The following is an 18,632-nucleotide window of genomic DNA, read 5'->3' as shown; positions in this document are numbered from 1 at the left end:
ACAGTATTCAGAAGGATATTCTTTCACACAAATTTCCTCACCACTAGTGGGAAGACACTCATTGAGGACTACCTTATGCTGCAGATCTACAATGGTTGATATTCTCTGATGATCATAGTAACATAGATTTTTTTTTTTTGGTGAGGCAATTGGGGTTAAGTGACTTGCCCAGGTTCACATAGCTAGTAAGTGTTAAGTGTCTGAAGCTGGATTTGAACTCATGTCCACCTGAATCCAGGACCAGTGCTCTATCCACTGCACCACCTAGCTGCCCCTGTAACATAGATTTTTGAGCTAGAAGTGATCTTAGAGATCATTGAATACAACTCCCTTATTTTCAGATGAGGAAACTGAGGCACAGAGATGTTAATTGACTTGCCCAGGGTCACAGTTAATTTCTAAGGAAAATTTTTAATTCATTCGTGTCTTCCTGATTCCAAGTCCAGTGCTCTATCCAATATGATATGCTGCCTCATGTTATCATACTGAACTCTACTGGGTTTTTTACTAGAGTTGTTCTCTGCTAGATGTCTTTGCAGAACTATTTATGGATTCTGATGCCATCTTTTGCATTTTCTGATGATGTTGGGGCAGAATCACATGCAGTAAAAAAGTGCTGGGCTTGGAGGTAGAGGATGTCTGGTTTAAATTTTAGTTCTGTCACTTAATAGAGCAGCTAGATGATGCAGTGGATAGATGGATTAGCAGGCCTAGAGTCAAGAAGACTCAATCTTCATGAATTCAAACATGGCCTTAGACTCTTACTAGCTGTGTGACCCTGTACAAGTCACTTAACCATGTTTACCTCAGTTCCTCATCTGTAAAAAATGAGCTGGAGAAGGCCATGACACACCACTGCAATATCCTTGCCAAGAAAATCCCAAATGGGGTAGCAAAGTGTTGGACATGGCTGAAAAATGACTCAAGTGAAAAATGACTGAACAACAAATCTATCATTTAATGGCTTTATAACCTTGGGTAAGTCAACTAACCTCTGTGAGCCTTGGGTTTCTTATTTATTAAATGTGAGAGATGGACTAGGTTAGGGGTTCTTCATTTGAGGTCTACAGACCCAATTTAACAGGTTCTGTGAACTTGGATGGGGAAAAAAAAATTATATCTTTATTCTCACTAACCTCTGACTAAAGCATTTCCTTCAATTTTGAATGTAGACAACAAACTTTATTCTGATAAGGGGTCCAAAGGGCTTTATCAGTCTAGTAAAGAGGTTTATGATGCACAAAAAAAGGTTAAGAACCTCTGGATTAGATGATCTCTAAAGTCTCTTCTACATTTGTCTATAATTCATCCCTTCCCCCAGCTTTTTAGCTTATATCCCCAGACTATCTTTGCTCTTTTGTGATGCAGATACCAGCCAGCCGTAGGTAGTAAATCGTTTAGTTATTTATTTTTTTCAATTATTAAAATTGCTGTTTTCTGTTTCTTTTATCATCATAGTTATCCAAAGTATCCCTCCCTCTTCTTCCCCCAGAGAGCCATTCCATATTACATAGTATTTTTAAAGAGGGGAAAAAACCAGCACAATTGACTGCTACATTGAAAAAGCCTGAAAAGATGAGCATCTGTGTATCTCCCACTTCTCTAAAGGGATGATTTGGGGGTGTTCTCTCATATCTCTTCTTTTTTTTTTTTTTTGTGAGGCAATTGGGGTTAAGTGACTTGCCCAGGGTCACACAGCTAGTACGTGTTAAGTGTCTGAGGCCGGATTTGAACTCAGGTACTCCTGACTCCAGGGCCGGTGCTCTATCCACTGCGCCATCTAGCTGCCCCTCTCATATCTCTTCAATTGAGTCATGTTTGGTTTTTATAATTTGGTTACATTCACTTTTGATTTTTTTTTTTGGTATGTGGTTTCTCTTTCCATTTATCTTGTAATTATTGTGTATATTGTTACCTTGTATGATTTCTTCATTCTGCAGCAGTTCATGAAAATCTTTCGATGCTTTTCTGTATTCACATACATAATTTCTATAGTACAGTCATATTTCATTACATTCATGTACCATTTTAGCCATTCCCCAGTTGATGGGCATTTATTTTGTTTTCTTTTTTCCTTTTTATTTTGTTGTCATAAAAAGTGCTGCTTTAAACATATTGATGGCTTCTTTGTGGTATGAGCAGGAATAGAATATATATATATATATATATATATATATATATATACACATACATACATTTTTTTTGGCGGGGCAATGAGGGTTAAGTGACCTGCCCAGGGTCACACAGCTAGTGTCAAGTGTCTGAGGCTGGACCTGAACTCAAATCCTCCTGAATCCAAGGCCAGTGCTTTATCCACTGCGCCACCCAGCTTCCCCAGGAATAGAATTTTTTAGTTCAAAGAGAATGGACATTTTAATCACTTTATTTGCATGACTTCAAATCACTTTTCAAAATAGTTGCACCATTTTACAGCTCGATCAACAATGTATAAGTGTTCCTGTCATTCCACGACTCTTCCATCATTTACTACTGACTTTTTTTTGGTCATCTTTGCCAATATGCAGAATGTGTAGTGAAACCTCAGGGTTGTTTTGATTTGCATTTCTTTTTTATTAGTGATTTAGAGTATTCTTTTATGTGGTTGTGACTGCTTTGCAATTCTTTTAAGAACTTTTTTTCATATCCTTTGACCATTTATCTATTGGGGAATAGCTCTCTCTTCTCTCTCTCTCTCTCTTTGTGTGTGTGTGTGTGTGTGTGTGTGTGTGTGTGTAGTTTACATATCTTGAATACCAAACCCTTGTCAGAGAAATTTGATATAAAGATTCCACACACACACACACACACACATTTGACCACTTCCTTTCTTATCCTAGGTGTAATAATTTTGTCTGTATAGAAGCTTTTCAGTTTCATGTAATCAAAGTTCTCTCTTTTATCTTTTGTAATTGCTTCTATCACTTCTTTGGTTGAGAATATAGCTCCTACGCATGACTATAAGAGGCATATGATAGACTTCTCTTCCAATTTTTTAATGATATGATCTTTAATATTTTTTTTTAGTGAGGCAATTGGGGTTAAGTGACTTGCCCAGGGTCACACAGCTAGTAAGTGTTAAGTGTCTGAGGCTGGATTTGAACTCAGGTACTCCTGACTCCAGGGCCGGTGCTCTATCCACTGCACCACCTAGCGGCCCCAAAAGGTATAGATCTTTTTTTTTTTTTTTTTTTAGTGAGGCAATTGGGGTTAAGTGACTTTCCCAGGGTTACACAGCCAGTAAGTGTTAAGTTTCTGAGGCGGATTTGAACTCAGGTCTGCCTGACTCCAGGAGCGGTGCTTTATTCCCTGCACCACCTAGCTGCCAATCTTTAATATTAAGGTTGCATATCCATTTAGAATGTATTGTGGAATATGGAATAAAGTGTTGGTCTAAGTCTAATTTCTGCTAGACTGCTTTCCAGTTTTCCCAGCAGGGTTTAGAAAATAATGAGGTTTTTTCCCTAGGTAATTTATATTTTCTAATTTATCAAACACTGGGTTATTGAGTTCCATTATTTCTGATTCTGTCTTGTCTAATCTGTTCTACTGATCTATTTCTCTTTTTTTAAGCAATATCAGATGGTTTTGATGACTGCTGATTTATAATATAGTTTGAGGTCTGGAAGTGTTATTTCCCCCTTATCCCTATTTCTTGTCATTTTTTCCCTTGAGGTTCTAGAACATTTGATTTTCCAAATGAAATTTGTTATTATTTTATCAGGTTCTATAAAGTATCCCCTTGGTAATTTGATTGGTATGACATTAAAAGTATAAAATAACTTTGGTAATATCATTTTTATTATTTTGGCATCACCTAGCCATGCGCAATGAATATTCCTTCAGCTATTTCAGTTGTTCTTTATTTCTTTAAGGAACAAATTGTAATTGAATCTATGTCTTTTTGCGTGTGTGAGAGGCAGTTGGGGTTGTGACTTGCCCAGGAACACACAGCTAGTAAGTGTCAAGTGTCTGAGGCCAGATTTGAACTCAGGTCCTCCTGAATCCAGGGCCGGTGCTCTATCCATTGCTCCACCTAGCTGCCCCATCTCTATGTCTTTTATGTTCTTAGGGAGGTCAATTCCACAGATATTTTATGCATTTCATAGTTATTTGGAAAAGGGTTTTCCTTTCTATTATTGACTTTAGTCATTTTAAATGTGGTGGGGTTTTTTTAAACTTTTTTTGTGATTGCCTAGAAGTATCTCAGACTAAACTAAGGGAGAAAATGTCCTTTACTGTCTTTTTACTTCCTTGATGATAATCATGGTCTATACAAATAAATCACTGGAGCCAGGAGGAAAAGACTTCAAAGGACTGGTGATCTTTTTCCTACTTCTGCCTCCCTCTTCATTAACGCCAAATCACCCAACCTCTCACATGAGTGTGTCCTTAGTCCTACTTCACAGCTTCTATTTTTCTTATGGTAGTCTTTTTTCAATTAAGTACTTTTAGGCTATTTCAGCAAAAGAGAGGATTGACAGTGACTGTGGAGGGTACTCAGATCTTTAATGGTTACAATTGCAGTTGTGCTGACAAGAATGAAAAAGCTCCCTATAGCTAAGAGCAGAAACACTGCCAGGGAAGCATGAACAGTGCCTGTATGATGTGGTATTTTTTTAAATAACCCTCTCTCTCCTCTTAATTCACCCACTCCCCCCCCCCACCTTCATTTTGCAAAGCAGAAGTTACTCCTGATTCCTCTCTGACTGCTCCACTTTCCACACCTAATCTATATTAGTCATGTGAAAGAATAGATATAATAATGAAGGGGCAAAATCATGTTGATCACTGGAAACTCACTGAGTTCATCAGCTGTTGGAGTGAAATATCAGTTTGATAAACAATGGTAGCAGGTCCATAGGCCTTGTTAGCCACAGCTGTGACTCTGCTCCAAACACTTCCATTGTCCAGGGGGAAATGAAGTGGATTATTTGTATATTACAAAAGACAATAGTTTCTGTCTGAAGCTCCCAATAGAATTGTAACACTAGCCAGATGACTATTCTCACTGTCTAGATTGTCTATTTGAAGAAAGCTTATTGAAATAGGGAAAAAATTGATTTAAAGTCATGTAATCAAGGCAAAAATTTGAATAAAAGCAAAAAAATGTATTGTAAAAGAAAAACCAGGAATTTGGGGGGTTTATGTTTAAAATTTGTAAAAGGGTAATTATCTAATTATGGATTTCTATAAATTTTTAAAACACATACATTTTCATCCAGGGTTTTCTCTAATACACAATGAAACATTATTTTTTAGTCTGAGATCAATAGTAAGATTTACTTTGTAACATAGGAAGAGGAAGATAGTTTGACAACTCAACACTTATGTGATTAGATTATTTCTTTTGTAGGAAAAAAGTATTTTAAAATCAGATTAATCTCTCAAGTAGGTAATAGATAGCATTTATGTACCTGCTTGAAGTGATACTGATAATTCAATTTGTAAAGAATTGGATATAGTTTAGGTTTTCCCCAGTAATTTCTGCAAATGAAAAAATGACATTTTTTAACAATCTCAAAATTGTTTAATAGATATAACTTTATATTCAGTTCAGTTAAGTTGCAGATGAGACATGTTTTTAAATTTTGTGATTCAGATATTTTTACATTTGAACATATTATCAGGACATTGTTGTAACATCGGCGTCCTAATTTTTTTTCATTATCTTAAAAACTATTGTTGGTCATGCCTTTCAAACGGTCATTATTAGTAGTATTTATAATTCCTTCTATAACCTTTCTAAATGATCTGTAGTAATAGTTTATTTTACACTGATGAGAGAATATAAAAATATAAGATCATTATTTTTTCCTAGTTCTAAAGAATGACCTATGCTAAAAGTAAGATTTGACAGAGTAATTGTCTCTCCCCTTTTTGGTAGCTCAAATATCATTTGCAATTTAATTGGAAGAATGATAGACTGATTTACTGTCATCTTGTTGGTATATATGTAGATCATTGCTTCAAGCAGCTAAATTAGAGTTTCAGGCCATCCTGGGTTGGTAGTCTGACTAAGAAAAGGAGATGCATTCTATTAACCGCTCTTTTCTTCAACAAAATTAGCATTTTTAAGACATTATTTGAGCAGCAAATAATTTCAGGAATTTGGTAACCTAAGTCCCTCTATAAAAAAGCTGTATGGAAGCAAAATCTGTGTGCATTTCTTTCACAAATATATCTATTTTTTATTTTTAAGTGTTGATTCATATTTTCTATTCATATTTTTTATTTTTTAATTAAATTACTTTCTGTTTTCTTTCCCTTCCACCTCCCCACCACCACCAAATTGAGAAAAAAATAAAGAAAAACAAATTCCTTGTTATAAACATGATAATCAATCTAGCAAAACAAATTCCTGCACTGGTTATGTCCAAATAATATTTGTCCCTTTCTGCACCCTGACCTTCATCTCTCTTTGAAGAGGTGGCCTGTTGATTACTATTATTAAAGATTGTGTCTTTAGTGAGATTGTCTTCAAGTGGAAACTTGAGGGGAAAGAGCTACCTAGCCTTTTGGGCAAAGTGTCATCAATTGGCCCATTCTTGAAATTTTTTTCCAATGTTCAGATCCATAGAGTGCCCCTGATAATTTCTGTGCTAGCTTTCCACCATTTCACTCTACCAATTAACTTTCTTCATTAACTGTACAAATTATAGGATGGAAGTGGTATGTCTAGGTAGGAATTTATGTGTATTTTGGAAGTATTTTGTGGATTGCACAATACTCTGGGAATATTTTGTGGATTGCAAGTTCAGCATGAGCTAGGCATGGTAAGGCTGCCAAAAAAAAAAAAAAAAAGCCAATGCAATGCTAGTCTTCATTAATAGAATCATTATTTCCAGAACAAGGGAGATGACAGACTCTGCCCTGGTCACACCATATTTGGACTATTATGTTTAATTCTGGGTACATGGACAAGCTGGGGCAGCCAGGAGTGAAGGGCTTGGAGACCAGGCTATACAAGGGTTGGTTGAAGGAACTGTGGAGAGTTAGCCTGGAGAAGATTTAGTGGGACATTAGAGAGGCATTGTCATATAGTAAAAAGAACATGGAATTTGCAGTCTGAGGATCTGAATTTGAATTTGGACTCTGCTACTTACTACTTATTCAAACATTTTTTATTGTACAAAAGTAATTTTACCTCTCTGGGCCTCGGTTTTTCTTATGCAAAATAGAGGGGGGGTCTGGACTCAATGGTCTCTAAGATTCCTTCTAGCTCAAAGCTATGATCCTATGTCAATAATAACGATCTTCAAGTATTTGAAGGATTGTTACAAGGGAGAAAAATGATGCTTGTTGTTTGGATTCACAGAATAGTTGGTGGCCTTGGCAAAGAGGCAGATTTAGTCTTGATGTAAGTTAAATCTCCCAACAATTAGGTTATCTAAAAGTGGAATAGGATGCCTCAGGAGGTAATGGGCTCACTTCCCTAGAGTCCTGTAAGCAAAAGCTCTATGATCACTTAGAGAGGAAATGAGACCCTGGGTAAGTGACATAAGCTCTATTGTCTATAAGATGAGAATAACAACACCTATGTACCAAGGTTGTTGTCAAGATCCAATGAATTAACATGTAAAGTGCTTTGCAAACCTTAAAGTGCTATAGAATTTTTAGATATCATTCTTATTGTTATGATCATAATGATGGTGATGTTGGACCAGGTGCCTTTGAGGTCCTGTCCAGCTTTGAGGTTTTTTTTTTTCAGAGTTCAGAGCTTTCTTGTTTTGCTTAGCTGAAAAAAGCCACAATAATGACAGGAAGTGAAGGTAGCAGTCAGTGGTTGTCCTCCCACACTTCTTCATTAAACTCTTATTCTCCCACACTTAATCATTAAAACCAGTTTGAGGCAGGCCACAGAGATTGTTTTCTGTTTGTCCAGTGTGCTGTTTTGAAATAGCCAAAGTCTCCACTCTTTCTAAGGCTCTTGGAGATACTTTTTGCTCATAATTGAAACTCCGTTACCCCATATATAGTAACAATTATACACATATATTTCTATATAATATCATAGATATTATTTTGTATGTAATATAATACAATATAATATTATATTGTGTTGTATTATACATTAAATTAGACTTAAATGGAGAAATGTCTAGTGGTGTCAAGAGATGAGAGTAGGGCAGCTAAGTGGCACAGTGGATAAAGCACCAGCCCTGGATTCAGGAGGACCTGAGTTCAAATCCAGCCTCAGACACTTGACACTTACTAGCTGTATGACCCTGGGCAAGTCACTTAACCTTCATTGCCCCACCAAAAAAACCCCACAAACAAAAAGCAAACACACAAAAAAAGAGATGATGGCAGAGCCCTAAATTTGTTTTTTGACTGCCTTACACCATACATTATTACCTAGATCAACCAAAACACATGTATTAAGCACCTGCTATGTGCCAGGCACTGTGCTGGTCATTGAGTGGTACATAAATGAGAACAGTCCTTGCCCTCAAAGAGTTTATATTATATAGGGGGAAATAATTATATACATATAAGTATGTAGAAAGTATCATCAAAGTGGTTTTCAGGGGGAGGTGCTAGCCACTGTGGTGAATTGGCATGCTGTCTTAAATGATGATTAATCTTAATTCATTTCAAATCTTATGAAATACAAAAAGTAAAAATATCTTTGAATCTGTTTGAGGAAGTTCAGAGTCTTGAAGCAAAACTCACATTTAATAAATATGATGCAGCGGAAAGACAGCAAAATTAGTCCTGAGATGAAATTATGGTGCTGTTAATCACTAGCTCCATGTAATGACGAGCAAATCACAATCTCTCTGAGCCTCATTTTCTCATCTGTACAATGGCAGTTAGGATCATATTTGCTACCTCACTAGGTTATTGTAAAAATAATTTTAATCCATAGTGTGCTACTTTAGTGAGATTCGTTTACAAATTGTTTACAAACATCTCAAGTTTACAGTGTTTTTCCTAGAAGGTTGGTAGTGCAAGTATTATTATGCTTTATGAGGATTGTTTCTCTAAAAGAACTTGAAGCACTGCTACTGGATATTGTCACTAACTTAGAAAATATTTTTATGTTCTCCCAAAGTGCTCTCATTAATTTTCTTCAGTATTCTTACAAAAATACAGACGACAAAAAATGCTAAAATTATAGGGAAAACTTGGAATAGCTTGTGTGAGCCATTTAACCTTTTCAGATGAGAATATTTAGTTCATGAAGAACAAGAAGGGTTCCTACACAATGATTTTGACAAAAAATCAACAGCCACTGATGTTGAAAATTAACTCATTTTCATCTTTAAAATTTATATATCTTGGGGCAGCTAGGTGGCGCAGTGGATAAAGCATAGGCCCTGGATTTAGGAGGACCTGAGTTCAAATCCAACCTCAGACACTTGACACTTACTAGCTGTGTGACCCTGGGCAAGTCACTTAAGCCCAATTGCCTCACCAAAAAATATATATATATATTTATATATCTTTAGAAGATATTGTAGCACTTAGCACAGTGTCTGGCACATAGTAGGTACCACATAAATTAGTTATTTATTAGTTATTATATTGATGTATTCAAGGACATTACCTTTCATCATGATGTAAACTCTATAAAGACTCTCAGAAACCCAGAATGAACAATTTTATTCATTTAGTTGTTTAGGAAGTGGTAAAACTTTCAAAAAACATCTCTCCTATTGGCTGATTTGTTTTATACAGTAGATCCCATTTCAAATCGTTATTCTGTGTGATGCAGTAATTTGAACAATGTAGAGGAAGAAAGTAATCACTTTGGAGATGTTTTTTATAAAGAAAATGATGACAGCGTCAAACATAGATCAACTGGAGAACTATCTCTATCCCATGGACCTTTATTCCCAACAAACAACAAACCATTCTGTACTTTTTTGTTTTGTTTTGTTTTTCTAAGAGAACTGTCAGTGTATCTTTTGGACTGAACCCTAAGCAAATAGAAAAAAAATGCGTTTGTAGGATTCAATAGTGCTGCTGAGGTACAAAACCTCGCTGAAGAAAATAACACCTTAAAAATAAGACTTGGTCAAGTGGAAGCTATGATGTCTATAAGACATCAAGAAACAACAAAACAAAGTCAAAAGACCAAAGAAATAGTAGAAAATGTGAAATATTTCATCTGGAAAAAAAAAGGAGACTCTAGGAAAAATTTTCTCCTTACTATCTACAAAGCTCTGGCATTTTTGACTGAATTCAGGATTAACAGTGAATATCAAGAATCCTAGGACAGGGGGCAGCTAGGTGGTGCAGTGGATAAAGCACCAGCCCTGGATTCAGGAGGACCTGAGTTCAAATCCAGCCTCAGACACTTGACATTTACTAACTGTATGACCCTGGGCAAGTCACTTAACCCTCATGGCCCCACAAAAAAAATTTTTTTTTAAGAATTCTAGGACAACAGAGCTACGATGTAAAAGTTTATAGTTTAGTGTAGCTAGGTTTGTGTAAGAATTTTTCTCTCAAGAGCAGTCCGTGATACACAGACTAAATGAATGAAAACGACAGCTTATTGTGCTCTGGAGGTTTCTTAATCACCAGTAATACTACTGTACAAAGAACAGGTTTGTTATGCTTTCCTTAATGTCTTTCCTTCCAAAGCTTTCCTTAGTCTATACAGTAAATTTAATATCCCAGTTACCCATTTTTTCTAATATCTTAATAAAATTTATATCTGGAGTATTGGAACTGTTTTGCATGGAGTTGAGAAGGGTAGTTTAGAATTAGGATAATAAAAGATGATAAGGAAATAGTGATGTATTTATGTCCTGATTTGTTATTTTGGGTTGGGATGTGAAATTTCATACCCAAAGGAAACTTTACTATGAGAACTCCCTCCACAAATAGAGAATTATAGTTCTTCCATATACAGTCTTAGCCTGGGGTGCTGAGAGTTTAAGTGACTTGCCTATAATCATACTGATGGTATGTATTATAGATGGAACTTGAAATCACACTTTTAGGGATGGAGCCAAGATGGTGGAGTGAGATGAGGATTTTTTATGGCCTCTCCCAAATCAACTTGCTAAGGAATTTTTTTTTAATTCATCAAACCAAATTCTGAGCTAGATAACAAATAAAGCCACTGTGACTCATTTTCCAGCCCAGGACAGCTTAAGAAGACAAAAACAAAGGTATGCAGACACTTGAATGAGGACTGGCTAGGAGCTCATCATAGCAACACTGGCTTGTGGGACTTGAAGTCAGTGACAGAAAAATCACTTGTGGTCCCAGAAATGTTAAACACCCATGGACAGTAAGGGTACCAAATATCTTGTTAGAAAGATATGACAGGGGACCCCTGTGCTAACACCTGACATAGGACTGGATGCCATTTAGCAGGTCCTTTACCTATTACCCAGTTCTGTGTCATAATTTCAGGGAAGGTAGAGTGATTATAGTCTGTAGCCACAACAGAGCCAAAGTCCTACTTGGATAAAGACCAGAGCACAGATCAAGAAGATAGTAACCAAAATGCTCCTTGGATCACAGCACCTTGGAAGCACTGAAACCTATCTACCTCCAGATGTTTGGAGAATATCGAATGGGAATAAAAATAAATATACCTTTTTCTCAGCTGTTTATGGCACCATTGTAAAAACTGACCATCTCTTAGGCCATAAAAGCTCACAAATAAATGCAGAAAAGCAGAAATATTTAATGTACCTTTTTCAAAGAATAATGCAACAAAATCACATTCAACAAAGGACCATTGAAGCACAGATTAAAAATTAATTGTAGTGACCCTGGGCAAGTCACTTAACCCTCATTGCCCAGCAAAAAAAAAAAAATTAATTGTAAAACTAAATAACCTAATTCTAAAGAATGAGTGAATAAAAGAACAAATCATAGAAATACCTAATAATTTCATTAAAGGGAACAATAACAAAGAGAGAACATACCAAAATTTGTGGGATGCAGCCAAAGCAGTACTTAGAGAAATTTTTATTTTTAAATGCTTATATCTGTAAATCAGAGAAAGAATAGATCAATGCTTTGGGCATACAACTAAAAAACTAGAAAAAAGAACAAATTTTAAATTCTCAACTAAACACCAAAATAGAGATCCTGAACCTCAAAAGAGAGATGAATAAAATTGAAAGTTGAAAAAACAAACATTGAACTAATTTAAAAAAAAACAACTTGGAGCTGATTATATGGGAAGGAACCCAATAAATTATTTGATAACCTGATTTTTAAAAATAAAGAAGAAAACCAAATTGCCAGTATCAAATATGAAAAGGGCAAATGGACTGCCAATGAAGGTGAAATTAAAGCACTTATTAAGAGCTATTTTGCCAAACTATGCCAATAAAACTAGATTTTTTTTATTTTTATTTTTAAATGAAATTTTAGAGAAAAATCCTCTGGACCAGAAAGATTTACAAATGAATTCTACCAAAGACTTTAGAATATTTAATTCTAATACTATACAAGTTATTTTTTTTAAGTAAGTAAAAAAAAAAGAGTCCTGCCACATTTCTTCTAAGACACAAACATGGTTTTTGATACCTATACCAGAGAGAGGAAAAACAGAGAAAGAATACTACAGACCAATTTCCCTATTGAATATTGATGCAACAATGGTAAATAAAATACTAGCAAGGTGATTTTAGCAATATATCACAAAGTTCATACACTATGACCAGGTAGGATTTATATCAGAAATGCAGGACTGGTTCAATATTAGAAAAACTATAAGCATAATTGACTATGTCAATAAAAAGAGAATGGAAATTATATAATAGATATGGAATAACCTTTTGACAAAATTCAACACCTGTTCCTATTTAAAAAAAAAAAACACCTGAAAGCAAAGGAATAAATGGAGCTTTTAAAATTATAAGTAATATCTAAAATAAAGATCAAGTATTATCTGTGATGGGAATAAGCTAGAAACCTTTTCAGTAAGATCTGGGTGAAGCAAGGATGTCCATTATTATTCCCTATTGTACTAGAAATGTTAGCCATAGCAATGACAAGAAAAAGAAATTGAAGGAATAAGAATAGGCAATGAGGAAACAAAACTACCATTCTTTGAGGTTGATATGATGGTATAAGTAGAGAAACCTAGAGAATCAACTAAAAACTAGCTGAAATGATTAACTACTTCAGGAAAGTTACGGGACATAAAACAAACCTGCATAAATCATCAGCATTTATATATATTATATATCAGTTAATAAATATGTATTTAATTACTTATTTATTAAATATATAATATATATTACCAGCAAAATCCAGTAGAAAGAGAAAGAGAAATCCCATTTAAAATAACTGCGTACAGTATAAAATACTCGAGTCAGTCTGCCAAGATATACACCAAGATGATATAAACAAAATTATAAGATACTTTTCACACAAAGAAAGAAGAGCTAAACAATAGGAAAAAATACTAATTCTTTATGGATTGGCTGGGCCAGTGTAATAAAAATGACAATGCTACCTAAATTAATTTACTTATTCATTGCTATACTAATCAAACAACCAAAGAATTATTTTATAGAACTAGAAAAAATAAGAACACTATTTAGTGGAACAAAATGTCAAAAATATCAAGAGTACCAATGAAAAAAACTCAAAAAGCAGTGCAAGAAGGTGACCAACCAGTAGTAGATCTCAAACTATACTACAAGGTGGTAATCATCAGAATAGTCTTACACTGGGTAAGACATATGGTGGTTGATGAATGGAATATATTAAGTACACAATATACAGAAGTAAATGACCACAGTAAACTAATGTGTGAGAAACGCAAAGATTCGAGATTGAGACAAAAACTCACTATTTGACAAAAACTACTGGAAAAATTGGAATGTAATCTGGCAGAAACTAGACATAGACCAATATATCACACTATATACCAAGATAAGGTCAAAAATAGTACATGATTTTGACATAAAGAGTGATATCATAGGGCAGCTAGGTGGCGCAGTGGATAGAGCACTGGCCCTGGAGTCAGGAGTACCTGAGTTCAAATCCGGCCTCAGACACTTAACACTTACTAGCTGTGTGACCCTAGGCAAGTCACTTAACTCCAGTTGTCTCACTAAAAAAAAAAAAAAAGTGATATCATAAGCAAACTAGGGAAATGGGGGGGGGGCGGAATAAAGGAAAGAATTCATGAACCAAGCAAAAGGGGCAGCTAGGTGGTGCAGTGGATAGAATAGCGGCCCTGGAGCTACAGGACCTGAGTTCAAATCCGGCCTCAGACACTTGACACTTACCAGCTGTGTGACCCTCAGCAAGTCACTTAACCCCAAATGCCTCACAAAAAAAAGAACCAAGCAAGAGATAAAGATTATAGGAAGTAAAATGGATCATTTTGGTTACATGAAATTAAAAAGGTTTTGTACAAACAAGACCAATCCAGCCAGCTGTGACTTAGCTTCTCTGATCAGCACAACGATCCACAACTATTCCAAAGGATGCATAATGGAAAATGCTATCCACCTGCAGAGAGAGGAGAACTAATGAACTCTAAGTACAGATCAAAGCATATTTTCTTTCACTTTATTTTTCTTGCTTTCCCCTGCAACACAGTTAATGGGGGGGGGGGAGGGGAAGGACTACATCTGATTCTCCAGAGCCAGCCCTTTATCTTCTATGTTGGCTGCCATACCAAATGCCTAATTCTTTTTTTATGTATATGCATCATCCAGCTATATTAAAGAGTCAAGGTAAAGGTAGAGATGAGAAGTAAAATATAGAAGGTCAATAAGCCCTTATGGAACTTATGTTCTATGTGGGAGAAACAATATATTATTTAAAAAAACCATTCTGCTTTTAATAATCAAGATGATACTGATATGGAATTGTTGGTTTGTCATCTGAAAACGGAGATCTAAGATGTGAAGCAGAAATTTATATACATGTAAATGTATGTTGTGGTTCTAACAGTATCAAGTAGTTAAGTTAGGGCTGTAGATCAAAGAACTTTCATTTCAATTGTGCTTATAGAAGCAAAAGAGTCACTGTAGGATCTACCCCAGAGGCTGCCACCTGTAATAATTATCTACTTTTAATGTCTGGGGTTATAGGGCAAGATCAAGGCTTTTAAGGACATCGCTTTGGATGGCAAATCCCAAAGACTCTCTTTTATCATAACAGAGGCCAATAAGACATCAATAAGGATAGCCTTGTACATTCAAAGTTAATTCCTAATTGTGCTGGGTTTTGTTTCTGTGGGCCTATAAAAAATGGGTAGGTTTTTTTGTTTTGGATGAAGCAATCTTGTAAATCTGATCGGTTTGGTTTTGTATAGGATGAATTGGATGAACTCCGTGCAGAAATGGAAGAGATGCGGGACAGCTATTTAGAAGAAGATGTTTACCAACTGCAGGAACTCAGACGAGAGCTGGATCGTGCTAATAAAAACTGTCGTATCCTACAGTATCGTCTCAGGAAAGCTGAACAGAAAAGCCTGAAGGTTGCTCAAACTGGTCAGGTGGATGGAGAGCTCATCAGAAGTCTGGAGCAAGATTTAAAGGTATGTGATCAATAGAACTCATGCATGCCTTCCTGACAAAAGATGCTTCTCTCCCCCCACCCCCCACCCCCATGCTTAGAATCTTGTTTCTGGGAATTTTAAAAAAATCCAACTAATTTTCAAATTTGTGGTTTATGTGGTAGATCTATGTTTTTGGAATGATTACATTTGGGCACTAAACTGGAAGTATATTGCTTATGAGATTTTGAAATATAAGGTTGGTGATGATAATGATGATAGATATCTTTAGCAAATCCTTTATAAAGCACTTTTCATATATTGGTGATTGTAGTCTGCTCTTTTCAGAGATCTCTCCCAATGTATTGTTGGGTATGCAAGGCTATCCCTTAGCAAAGCTTAAGAACAGCCACTGTATCATTGATCAAGATATATGTACAATGTGGTGGCACAATGGATAAAGCACCAGCCTTGGATTCAGGAGGACCTGAGTTCAAATCCGGCCTCAGACACTTGACACTTACTAGCTGTGTGACTCTGGGCAAGCCACTTAACACTCATTGCCCTGAAAAAAAAAAGATATATGTACGATGAAAAACAAATGAAACATCTTGATCATGGATCCTTAGCCTGTGGTCTGATCAACTTTTTAAAATAAAACTAATATTGTGATAACTATATTGCAATATAGTTGGTTTTTAATCTTATGTACTTTTATTTTATTCATTTAAAAATTGTTATATTGAAAAGAGTTCTACAGGTCTCACCAGCCTGCTAAAGGGGTTCACAACACAAAAAAGTTGAGTCAACAGAGTAATAAACCTCAGTTGGTCCCAAAATAGGATGAAAATACCTCAAGAACTTCCTACCCAGCCTTATCTACTGACACTCTGTTTCACACACCCTACATTCCCATCAAATAAGACTCCTCATTGTTCCTCAAATATATCTCCATGTTTTTTCCCCATTGCCCTCTACACCTAAGATAGCTTTCTCTCCCTAGCTCCACCTGTGTCATTCCTACCCATCTTTCAATGTCCAGTTCATCTGCTACTTTTTCCATGAAGCCATCTTTGATCTCATTCTCCACCCCTGCTCCTCTCCCAAAGCCCTAAGCCAAACATAATTTCCTCTTCCCTTGAACTACCTTTGTAATTCAGTTCAACTAACTTAGTTATTGGTCCATATTTCATCTTTCCATAAACTCCATGAGATCACATATATCATCTTCTTACTGGTACCTACCATGGCACTAGACAATGCCTTTAACATCACAGCTATTGAGTGAATGAACAGCTATTGTGGAATACACATGGAATCATTTTGGAGTATGTTAAAGAGGAGTTTGGTTTCTCAGGTCACTTGTTAAAGATGCCTATAGCCATTTAGCATTTTTAGGTCATTTTTTATTTCCAGATGGTGCTACAATCTGACCTTCCCATAACATGGGAGGGAGTCTCAGGGTCACCATGTCACAGAATAAGAAATTGGAGCATAATTAAGTTGCCCATGTCTTTCTCAGGGCTGAGAGTAGAAAGGGGAATGAAATGATGGAATTCTAGAATTTCTCTTTTTTTTTGCTCTCTCCACTGGACTTTAGAGACTCTTTAGTGACCCACATAGCAAATCATTTATCTAAAGATTAATTATCTATCACACTGTCTCTCCTTAAAGCTGAGCACTTCTGAGAAATGTCATTTTAGCCTTTCATTATGAGAACAGAAAAAGTTCTTCTCAACTCTATTAAAAGTGATAAAACACTAGCAATCAAAGTACCATTAAATATAATGTGATGGAGAGTGGTATTTCTGTAGTGATATTTCTGTCATCTATGATAAAAAAAAACCAGATTCTTCCTCATTCTCTGTTGGATGGTAAAAAAATGTTCAGGGGCAGCTAGATGGCGCAGTGGATAGAGCACCAGCCCTGGATTCAGGAGGATCTGAGTTCAAATCCGACCTCAGACCCGTGACACTTACTAGCTGTGTGACCGTGGGCAAGTCACTTAACCCCAATTGCCTCACCAAAAAAAAAAAAAAAAAGTTCAACTGATTTTTAAATATTGTCAGAGTGAGATTTATAATGTTCATGTTAATCGATATGATATGTGTAATGATTATATTAACCACTTGAATTTGTTGGAGCTACCATGTTTTCTAGGAGACTTTGACAGTATAAATTATCACATTATACATATATGGAAAACTTTTTGCTATATTTTCTATTTGAATTCCTAATGAATTATATATGAACATCTGTGTATATTCTGTATGTGAATGTGTATATGTATATACATGCACACATTTTTTCCTCTCAAAAGGGTTTGGGATTTCCTATAAGGCCTATGATTCGTTTAGTTTTGTTTTATTGATACCTTTTGATAGCCGACATACCTATTTCTAAAATCTCTACCTTTCCTCCAAATTGGGCTCTCCCTTATAACAAAAACATTCCATAAATGTATAAAGCACTTATTATATGGTAGGCTCTGGAGATAAAAATAAGATAGTCACCTGAAAGGAGCTTACCTTGTGGGGATAAAGGGGGAAGGAGAACGTGTTGACATTTAAATAAGATAAAAAATATAAATAGATTGATAGACATGATAGATAGATAGATGGTAGATGGATGGATGGATGGATAGGTATAGATAAATGATAAACTGATAGAAAGAAAATATAAACAGTATAAGGTGGTAAGATACAAGACACACACAGAGACATAGTAATTTGGGTCTAGGGCAAATAGTAACTGCTAGAATCAGGAAAGACTAATTGAAGGAAGTAGTAGTGACACCTCCCCCTGGCCCCACCCTGGTCCCAACCTGACAGGGTATATACAACATTCCATTGTAAATCCTACTTTTCTACACAGAGAAGGGAAGTATATTTCATTAACTGTTCTCTGGGACCAAAAAAAAATTTTTAATTAGTTAACTAATTTTAATTTAAAATTAATTTATTATTATTATTATTAGTGAGGCAATAGGGGTTGTGACTTGCCCAGGGTCACACAACTAGTAAGTGTTAAGTGTCTGAGGCCGAATTTGAACTCAGGTACTCCTGACTCCAAGGCCGGTGCTCTATCCACTGCGCCACCTAGCTGCCCCTAAAATTAATTTATTCTTAAAATAACCTCCTTTTCTCCTAGCAAAAACAGTGTGTGTGAGAGAGAGAGAAAGACAGAGAGAGAC

General features: G+C 35.7%; 1 protein-coding gene across 1 annotated transcript in view; it reads left to right on the top strand.

Moving 5' to 3' along the window:
- MTCL1 (microtubule crosslinking factor 1) overlaps positions 1-18,632 on the top strand; it is a 167,925-nt gene that overhangs the window by 6,167 nt on the left and 143,126 nt on the right. Inside the window, 1 exon segment of the mRNA XM_043979597.1 lies at positions 15,257-15,481. Within this exon segment, the coding sequence (XP_043835532.1) occupies positions 15,257-15,481 (225 nt within the window).

This window comes from Dromiciops gliroides, chromosome 1, assembly GCF_019393635.1.
Source record: "Dromiciops gliroides isolate mDroGli1 chromosome 1, mDroGli1.pri, whole genome shotgun sequence".
In the NCBI taxonomy this organism is placed as follows: Eukaryota; Metazoa; Chordata; class Mammalia; order Microbiotheria; family Microbiotheriidae; genus Dromiciops; species Dromiciops gliroides.
Note: the sequence above shows the minus strand (reverse complement) of the source record. Positions and strands in the feature narration are given on the sequence as shown.